The sequence below is a fragment of the Limulus polyphemus genome, unplaced genomic scaffold, assembly GCF_000517525.1.
Source record: "Limulus polyphemus unplaced genomic scaffold, Limulus_polyphemus-2.1.2 Scaffold442, whole genome shotgun sequence".
NCBI classification, from domain to species: Eukaryota; Metazoa; Arthropoda; class Merostomata; order Xiphosura; family Limulidae; genus Limulus; species Limulus polyphemus.
In genome coordinates this window covers 543,792-554,703 of record NW_013666052.1, presented here as the reverse complement: position 1 = coordinate 554,703, position 10,912 = coordinate 543,792, and the positions used below count along the sequence as shown (strand labels likewise).

The following is a 10,912-nucleotide window of genomic DNA, read 5'->3' as shown; positions in this document are numbered from 1 at the left end:
AAAAGGAGATCAAACAGCATTAACTTATGAATTTTAAAATAAATGTTGTATTTGAACGTTAAAAGTCAAAATTCAAACTGTTTCTTACATAATCTGTTAACGCAGCTATGCTGATGCAAACATGTTGATTTATAGAGTGATTTTCGTTTGCTTATATTTCGGAGAGTGTTGGAAAAATACCTATTACGAACGTCAAAGTGTCAACCGTGACAAAATTATCATATTGTATTTTGATATAATATATATTTCTTAAAATAACTCTAAATTCATTCTGTATGACTCCCAGCACAACAATAGCTTTTATTTAAAATAAGTTTATTACAGCATATTACCATTGATTACAACTTTATGAGAACGTTTAGTTGGTTTATATTTATAAGTACATTTGCACGCCTTAAAATTTAGAAAACTACAATATCCCGGATCACCCATATTCTATTAGATGGTACACAAGTGAAATTACTTGTTTACTCTTTACATATATATATATGTGCGATCGGATGTAGAAATTAAATAATAATTTGTAAAGTATTCTTAAATTAATTTCTCATTTACCAATACCTTAGTACAAAATGACGTGACAATTAAAAAATAATCCTTTTTTTACTGAAATTGTTTGCTTAGTTTTCACAACGGTATATAGAATGTAAGTTAACTTTAAGATTCGTTTGATAAAATTATGTTTATTCCGTATAGAACTGGTTGTTTACAAGTGTGGCATGACGTTAGACTAAACTGTGAATTTCTTATGGGTCCCACAGTGCAACGAAATTATCAACATAACCGTGAAGAACGAAGCGGTGAGACGTCTCCGTTAAGCCTAACTCTGCTCTATTTTTACACTCCTTTCACGTTATACCAACCTCTACCTAAACTGGGTGTGCTTGTAAGCTGAACTTTGGCGTGTTTTATTCCAAATTAGTTTTCCTTGAGAAATGCAGGCAGCGGGAATAGCTCTCATCCATCGCACTGTGATATATACACACAAATACCCCATCGCACAGCTGTTAACAAAAAAACAGACTTGGGTATGCCAGAGGGGTCCCTGATCGTCTGCTTGTTAAACAACGGACGTTTCGGGCTCTTCTAAAACCAAAAGACTATAAATATCGCTCAAATGGGACCATAATCATTAAGAGCTCTGTTCTGCTCGTAAGTACATATAGACCCATTCTTGGGAATGAAGATCCACGATGATATTTTCATAAAATACTTTTATTGTTAAGTCCAAGCATAAGAATATTATAAAGAGTGATAGGCCGCTGCTAGGCCTAATCCGAGGTCACTCAATTGTGTAGCCAAGAAGCTGCCAGGAACCGCTGACTGTCCGTCGGTGACACTATCCACTCGAAACGCGCCAGTAGAGGTGTTATCGTTAGGCGAAGAGTGAGCATGAACCAATGACAGAGCGGAGGCTAAACCTGTGATGGTAGCCGCGGGCGGAAGGTCTAGCCCAGGGCCTGTGGTAGTTACCGGATGAAGTACGGGCTTAATATCGTTGCAGAAAGACATCTCATCGTGACTGTTCGCTTGTTCGGAATCGGAAGTCTGCAAGAAAGGGTCGTTGGCCGACTTGTGGTCATTTTTGTCTATTGTCTCAGGCTCTGTGTCCTGTCCAGTGTCAAGACCAGAACCAGTGTTCTTGGACCTATCGCCACCGTCCCTATGTAATAAGAAATATAGTTTTTAGTGGCAATACAAATACGTACATTTACATTATACGCACAAAAACACTGAAATCGGTACAGGCAAAGAAGCGTGAATCTATCTGAACGCTTAAAAATAAATTAATTTGATACATGTATTTAAATTAGACGATGTACACATTTGATCTTGGTGAACAAGTATCAAATATCACCCATCGCCTCTACTTTTTGGTGAAGTTTTAATAATCTTAAAACTTGTCAAATGTTTATCTGTGTGATTTATTACCCACAATTTTAAATCAGATTTAAATTCATGGCAATTTTTTCAATATTATATTTCATAATCGAACACACAGCACTTGAAAACAGCTTGAGTCCTAAACATGAACTTTCATATAAAACATGTATACTAGTAACTTGTCATTTTAATTATCTGAGGTTAAGTTGTAACTGTCGTTTTTGTTTTTTGTTGTTTTTAACAAGCTATAGTAAGTATTATAATTAATAATGAATTGAGTTACTTTTATCATTGCCCCCCCCCCCCCAGTGGCACAGCGGTATGTCTGCGGACTTACAACGCTAAGAATTCGGGTTTCGATACTGTTGTGGGCAGAGCACGGATAATCCATTGTGTAGCTTTGTGCTTAATTACAAACAAACAAAACAAACATCATCGGTTGAAGTAAAAAGTGGGTGTATGAGAGCTCGTCTATAATCAGGTGAAAATGATTTGTCGACTTATAACCTATTCAACTTTATAGCTAGAAAACTGGGCCTTATCATAACTAGTAGAAACATAAGTGTACCATTGTTGACTTATTGCTTGAAAGCTTGGCCTTATCATAACTAGTAGAAACATAAGTGTACCATTGTTGACTTACTGCTGGAAAACTTGGCTTTATCATAACTAGTACAAACATAAGTGTACCATTGTTGACTTACTGCTGGAAAACTTGGCTTTATCATAACTAGTACAAACATAAGTGTACCATTGTTGGCTTACTGCTTGAAAACTTGGCTTTATCATAACTAGTACAAACATAAGTGTACCATTGTTGACTTACTGCTTGAAACCTGAGCTTTATCATAACTAATACAAACATAAGAGTATCATTGTTGATTTATAGTTTGAAAGCTGAGCCTTATCATAACTAATACAAACATAAGTGTACCATTGTTGACTTATTGCTTGAAAACTTGGCTTTATCATAACTAATACAAATATAAGTGTACCTTTGCTGACTTATTGCTTGAAAGCTGGGCTTTATCATAACTAATACAAACATAAGAGTACCATTGTTGATTTATAGTTTGAAAGCTGAGCCTTATCATAACTAATACAAACATAAATGTACCATTGTTGACTTATTGCTTGAAAACTTGGCTTTATCATAACTAATACAAACATAAGAGTACCATTGTTGACTTAATGCTTGAAAGCTTGGCTTTATCATAACTAATACAAACATAAGAGTACCATTGTTGACTTCTTCTTTCTATGCATACTTCTTTTTGAGTTAGTACTAGTTAATATGCTCGTAAACAAACTAGTCGCACAAAAACAGACAACCTTGTATCAGTTATAGATAAACTTTTGGAAAACATAATTCAATAGGTCGCCGTTCACATAGTTTATTGTTTTAATGACGGCGATCCCCCAGGGGCTCAGCGGCATGTCTGAGGGCTTATATTATAAATTTCGTTTCGATACCCGCGGTGGGCAGAGTATAGGTAGTACAGTCTGTAGCTTTGTACTTAACTACAAAATACAAATAACATTGACAACTGAAGTGTTTTGTCAATCAAGTATGTCATATTTAAAAACATCCAGGTGTTAAAATACGCCTAAAAAATTGGAGAGGGTTTGGTGGAGAGCCATAATTAGAATTTTCATCTTCAACACACCTTATGTACACATGGGCTAAATGGTCAGGTCAGAGAATCCTATGATTGAGGTATAGCCAAGCCTACTTTTAAACTAATGACCAGAAGTAAATAAGTCAACCAGCAGCACCTACCACCACAAGAATCTTTGAACCGACAATTTCTGACATTGGAATAAGGAACATCGGTTGGGATTGAGAGAGGTGAGAAAGCAACCAAAATTAGAGAATTAGTGTACTCTAATAAGTCATTAGAACGTCATTGGAGTGAGAGGCCACCTTTTTAATTTCAGCGATGTGAAGACTATAGGGCCTCCTATGGTTTTGAAATGTTACAATCCGATATATAGGTGCAAAGTCACAAAGAAAGGAACCCGTTCAGCGTGAGATTGAAAAAAAGAAGAATATAAACTACTGGAGTTCAACGAAGAAAGAAAAAAAGACCGGAAGATGTGAGAGAGAGAACGAATAAACCGAGAGAGGCGAAAGAAAAAAGTAATATGCTGCCACTGAGAAGCAAAACCTATTTCGAAAGCTATGTGTTATTGATTATGGTAATAAACAACATGTTGTTGTGTTTATATTGGTATGAGTCAATTCCTGATAGGAATAAGTACAACCTAGATAACGTTGATGGACATAATAAGGAAAATCGAAATACAATATAGCACGATCGTAACAAAGCTACGTTAAAGCGATAATAACACCAACTGAAGAGATTGTTTATCGTTTTTATAACATCTTTACATCGAACATATTCAGCGGCATCACGTCTCGAATCCCGGGCCTTTGGATCCAAAAATCAACAAGCTTCTGACTAGGATTCTTATTACTGATCGTATTGAGAAAACCCAACTTAATTTATTTACCCATTTATAAAAAAAAATAACTCATTAACCCTGGAATCATGCTCACTGAACCTATATATTGAGGGTGTTCTTAGTCATTTCTTTTAAGCGACAAAATATGTATTGTATCTCAGACGGCTAGAAGAACCCTGCTATTGGGCGAAAGATCTCGTCGATACTGGATATAGCAGATATGGTGTGAGCTAAATATTATTTACTCTTTCTTATTTTCAACAGAAAGTTCGCCAGCTTTCTAGCTAGATATAGCACCTGGGGTTTCTTCATCTTTGATATCAAGATAAAAATAGGGGAACACAAAACAAATGCAATTTGCTTGAAGTAATTCTAGTATTTTAGGAACAATAATTGTGACGGTCCCAAGTGAATTAAGTTGTCAAAGTGTAATTTTCATTAAATGCAGTTATGTCGCTAAACATCAAAATTATGGTAAGGACTTTTATCACTATATTGTTTTTATTATTTATTTTAACACCCAAATAAGTAAGTTAATCCTTTTTCGCGCCTGAAATGCATATAAAACCAGTGTTTAACTTCGGTTTCCTGTGGCACATGAAAATGGTATCACATTCCCTCTGAATGGGATGCAAATCCATCGGAGTTTAACCCCCAGCTACCTAATGGTAAGCGTTAGACAGCGGGGTAGACTGAAGCAATTGGGGCAAAGTGTATTGCCCAAGTACACAATAACATAACGCAGACAAGTCTCGAACCCGCAGCCTTTCGATTACGAACCCAACTTGTTAACTAATAGGAGCAGAAGTAAGTATACGTATAAAAACCTACATGAAATACCACTTCCTCCCATTTCTTGCCCCCCCCCCCAGTGGCACAGCGGTATGTCTGCGGACTTACAACGCTAGAATCAGGGTTTCGATACCCGTGGTGGGCAGAGCACAGATAGTCCATTGTGTAGCTTTGTGCTTAATTACAAACAAACAAGCAATCCTCCCATTTCGATTTTTTTATCATGTGTGTATGTATACATGACTGAATTATTTTTCGTAGAACGCTGTTTAGCAAATTAAATAAATAACTTCGACGTTTTCTAATTTATAGAAATATACCTTTACAGTCGCAGTTGCATGTATGATATTTTGAATTTTCTTTTACACACCACAATAAACCTATATTTATATAAATATGTGTTCACTGTGATGAGTAAAACACAATTCCAAGCATCATGCATTCAGTATACACTCTATCATCATAAAATATATTTTTTGGTTTGTTTCAATGAAAAATAGGAATCGAACCTCGTATTTTAGCGTTAGAAGTCCTCTAACTCACTGTTGACGTACTGGGGGACTCCATTATAATAAACCTAATTTTGCTGTTTCGATTTCCCTTGTCCAGAGTAACTGATGAGGGGGCAGAGTTCACTCAAACCGGTATAACTCATTGACAGTAGAATCAAATGACAGGTTGAGCTTCCTATTTATACTTACAATCATCATGTTTGCAATTGTTAGACCCTTAAATATAAACTAATTATCTTAATTTATAAGAACATTACCCTGCCAAACTAATTTCGTTAGTAAACAAAATAGCCATGGCATGACCTGATGGTTATGGCACTCGAGTGGCAACCTGAGAGTCGCGGGTTCGAATCGCGCCCTCTTTCAGCTGTGAGTGTGTTACAATGTAATGGCCAATCCCGCTATTTGTTGGTAAAGAGTAGCCCAAGAGTTGGCGGTGGGTGTTGACTATTTGTATTCCCTCTAGGCTATCACGTCAAAATTAAGAACGGCTAGTGCAAATAACCCTAGAATAGCTTTTCGCGAAATTCACGCACGCAATATTATTTCTAATCTTCTTTCACAGAAACTATGATATTTATTTTGCATTCACTTATGCCATTTTTTATTAGTTACGTACGTACAGATAATAGCCTTTTCAACGAGAATATGATTGAACCTTAATCCTCTTATTACGACCACTAAACCAATTTTGCTTCAAGCATAGAAAATTCTAAATACACAGTAAAGTACTCTACCTTTTGAAAATAGAATTTTTAATTATGAGCATTGGTATAAAGTATTCATGTTAACATAGGATACTTTCAAAGGAACGATTGACAATATTTTGTTATAATGCGAGGTAATATTTGATTTGTTTTGAATTTCGCGCGAAGCTACACGAGGGCTATCTGCGCTAGCCGTCCCTGATTTAGCAGTGTAAGGCTAGAGGGAAGGCAGCTAGTCATCACCACCTACCGCCAACTCTTGGGATATTCTTTTACCAACGAATAGTGGGATTGACCGTCACATTATAGCGTCCCCCACGGCTGAAGAGGCGAGCATGTTTGGTGGGACGGGGATGCGAGGGTAATACAGGAATGTCAAAACGCATTATTTCATTCATATTAAGATAACCTTAATTGCGTTAATTAATGAAGTGCTACATATCTAAGTAACATATATATATACAAATGGGTCAGCTAAGAAAGGGGTTAACTGTAGTGAAATCGAGTCACACTTCACAGCTATGTCATTTATTATCAACGATGCATTCGAAAACACGTTATCAATCATACGATAAATTATTATACATCATCAATAATAAAACACAGACCTTGGGCCTGGCATGACTTGGTGGTTAGGGCGTTATAACGTGCAGTCAATCCCATTATTCGTTGGTACAAGAGTAGCCCAAGAGTTGGTGGTGGATGGTGTTGCCTAGCTGCCTACCCTCTAGTCTTTTACTGAGCAGATAGCACTCGTGTAGGTTTGGACGAAATTCATAACCAAACAAAAACAGACCTTATCGTATTTCCTTCTTGTAAAACAACATCAATTTATTTTTTCGCAATGCTGCACAATGAGCTATATGAACTGTGCTCACAGCAGGGATTTGGCCGAATTCCGAATCCCTGCGTTATAAATACTGATACTTATCGCTAAGTTACTGGGAGACAAAACAAACAACAGATCATCAAATACTAATGTTACATACTAAATACGATATCATACGTGATTTTTGTTTAAAATGTTTCCTTTTTATATTAACACGTTGAGTATTGACATTTTGGATGTGTGATGCATATAATAATATATCCAAAGGAAATGATCATGAAGTTGATCTTAGACGACATCAACGTTACTTTCACAGATTTTAGGATTAGTACTTAACAATTGCAATTAATGACGTTCGGAGTACGGTTGCCAAATCTGAAGTAATTGATTGGTGTACTATTAATAGCTTCTGGTCCGAATAATAAGAATAATTACAAACAACAAGGTAAAAGCAAAGAACGTTTTTTCAACTAAACATAAGAAATAAAACGCCAAACCAGTTTACTTACGCAAAACATGAACATCTGGGCTGTTAAATTTGATGTTGATATGAAATAACTAGAAACCATAATATGAGAGGTCGTTTTAGGTTTCGTTACAGGGAATGAGTTTTTTCCCGTTGAAAACGTCTTGTTGATATTATTTATAATGATATCTTTTCAGTAAGTGAGGGGTTGAAATTCAGGGATTTTTTTTGTCTTTGTTGTTGTTATTGAGATAAACCGTCTTGAAATTATGGTTAGCAATTGATCATTTCATGTTTGGCGTTTTCAACCTAAATGGCACCTTATGTGATCGTAGGCCAAATAGCAGAGATCCCAAGGTTCAGGCACAATCTTCCAAATTTAGAACTACTAACCAGAGGTAGGGCAACCAGCCAGCACCTCCCGCCAGCTACTTGGCTACACTTAACAAAATAGTGGGATCGACTGTCACTACTATGACAGACCCATGTAGAAAGTTTGGAGCGTGCTCAGAAGCATATTACGGCTCAAACCTTAGACCTTGCGATCCACAGCCCGGTACATTACCAGCTAGACCAGCTCGACTCAACAGATGATCAATGGGTCTCAGTTATCAAGTAAATTACAACGTTTGTGCTATTGATCAAATATAAGTGTGAGGTATTAGCCTTTCTTGTTCTTGTCCATGAGGTGTCAATGTGAACGATTGTAGTCCGTTTTGTTAATTTATTTGTCTTCTTTCTGTCTAATGCTCAGCATTGGGAAGTGACATTCAACTTTGGAAGAAGGAGATGATGATGCAAGATATCCTACGTAGATGATCGATAACAGATGATAAATCCTGTGTTCAAATCTGCTATCAAATTTTTAGTAAACATTGAGAAAATGCTATTAAAAAATTAACATTTTGAGTAGTGTTGCTCAGTCTGATGGGATGGCTGAAAGATGCGACGTGAAACTGAAATGATAAAATTATGTGCAAAAAAAAAGTGTTACCATCTTGGAGTCACTATGAGGATATTACCTCACATCGCAGAGAAAAGTAAACGAAAGAAACACAAGTTATGTGAACCTTTTATATTATTTTGGAAACAATTTTTACTGTTAGACATTTCGAAGTTTTAATATCAGAAACTCTAACAAATACAACCTTAATTGTGGCGTTTACTGCCTAATATAATTGTATCGTTTAGAATCTACCTATAAGAGTGAGAAACAGTATCACATACTTCTTCAGTAGAGTCACAAAATGTGAATCTATGTTCACTTAAAAACTAGACAAATTAATCTAGCACATCGAATTTACAACTCGCTCACGCGTATCTGGATGTCTTGGTACGACTCCAGATGTTTCTAATGCACTTGATATTATGAAAACATTTCTCGTAGATTATTTTACATATGATATCGGGATACCCATAGGTGTTATGATCAATAACTTCTGATCAGAGTAAGACATAAATAATTGATAAATGTATATATATATAGTTAATATTTTGTTTTATCCAGTTGAGTGAAGATTCGTAAAAAAAAAAACACGTTGAGTAGAGAACATGTTAAGAAACCTGAATGCAAACTTTAAAGTTAAGTTGTGCGTGTTATTTCGTGTCGTTTATAAACATACGTATTGCTAATCTTTATTTTCGGAAAGCAGATAATGAAAATCCAACTGTAATTTATATGCAGTTGTAGCGCTACGGTACATTTATAGTTCAGTGAGATGTCATTTGCCTGTTGCTCTTTTGTGTACTATTTCTGTGATGTTGTTAAATACAAAACTACATAATGGGCTATCTGTGTTCCACCTATCGCAGGCATCGAAACCCGATTTTTTAGCGTTATAAGCCCTCATATTTATCATTGCTTTTTTTTTCATATTATCTGTTAAAAGTATGTTCGAGCCAAGATTCACATGAGCAGTATGTGATGTGTGTAAAGTTGACGAAGTTATTCATTTATTCTCTCTCTCTCCTAGTGAAATGGCCTACATTTTTGGAACATCAGAAAATGAAGTGTGTACGTTTTAAAGAAACCCCTATTTAACACGTAACGTTGCGTGCACCTATTTTAGAAGTGTTTATCGATGCACCTGAGCTCCTGTGTATGAGCTGTATCAGTGAACAAACATTCAGATTGTAGACCAACGTTTTACGACTGTGTATGTGTTATTAATATTGAATTAACTCTTAACTGATGACGACTGCTCAGAGTTTATATTTAGAATCCCCTAGGCTAGAATAATGTAAAGTTTACAGTGGTTAAAGGTGTTATTACTAATGAATTCAGACGTAACCTATGACAACCGCTCAGAGTTCAATGTTTGAATTCCCCCCCTCCAGGCTAGAATAATATCTATTTTTTAGTTGTTAAAGTGGATACTACTAATGAATTCAGGCGTAACTTATGACAACCGCTCTAACTTCGGATTTAGAATCCCATTTGAGTAAAATAACGCCTAGTTTACAGTGGTTAAAGGTATTGTTAGTAATCAATTCACACATAACCTATGACAACCGGTTAACGTACAGATTTAGAATCCCATTGGAGTAAAATAATGCCTAGTTTACAGTGGTTAAAGGTGTTGTTAGTAATCAATTCACACATAACCTATGACAACCGGTTAACGTACAGATTTAGAATCCCATTGGAGTAAAATAATGCCTAGTTTACAGTGGTTAAAGGTGTTATTAGTAATCAATTCACACATAACCTATGACAACCGGTTAAAGTACAGATTTAGAATCCTCTTGGGCTATGAGATTGTCTTGTTTACAGTGGTTAAAGTTTTCAATAAAATACTGTGATATATGATATGGGCCCGCACGTTTAACTTGGCCCGTATAAATTTAATGATTCCTCTAAACTTTAAAGGCTTTTTGTCCTCCAAATCATTCTTAAGGCTGTCCAACGTCGGTTTGTTTGTTCAATTTAGAACAAAGCTACACATCGGGTATTGAAACCCAGCTTACTGATCTTCTGTTAAAACTCATATAAAGTTCAGCTTAATGATCTTGTGTTAAAAGCTATATCATGTTCAGCTTACTGATCCGTGATAAAACCCATATAAAGTTCAGCTTACTGATCCGTGATAAAACCCATATAAAGTTCAGCTTAATGATCTTGTGTTAAAACCTATATAAAGTTCAGCTTACTGATCTTGTATTAAAACCTATATAAAGTTCAACTTACTGATCTTGTGTTAAATCCTATATAAAGTTCAGCTTACTGATCTGTGATAAAACCCATATAAAGTTCAGC

General features: G+C 35.8%; 1 protein-coding gene across 1 annotated transcript in view; it reads right to left on the bottom strand.

Annotated features, from left to right (window-relative positions):
- Positions 1-298: 298 nt before the first annotated feature.
- The window catches only part of LOC106458311 (homeobox protein six1b-like), a 54,537-nt gene continuing 43,923 nt past the window's right edge, over positions 299-10,912 (bottom strand). The window contains exon 2 of the mRNA XM_013917810.2: positions 299-1,663. Within this exon, the coding sequence (XP_013773264.1) occupies positions 1,243-1,663 (421 nt within the window). The 3' untranslated portion in view covers positions 299-1,242. The remainder of the gene's footprint in view (positions 1,664-10,912) is intronic.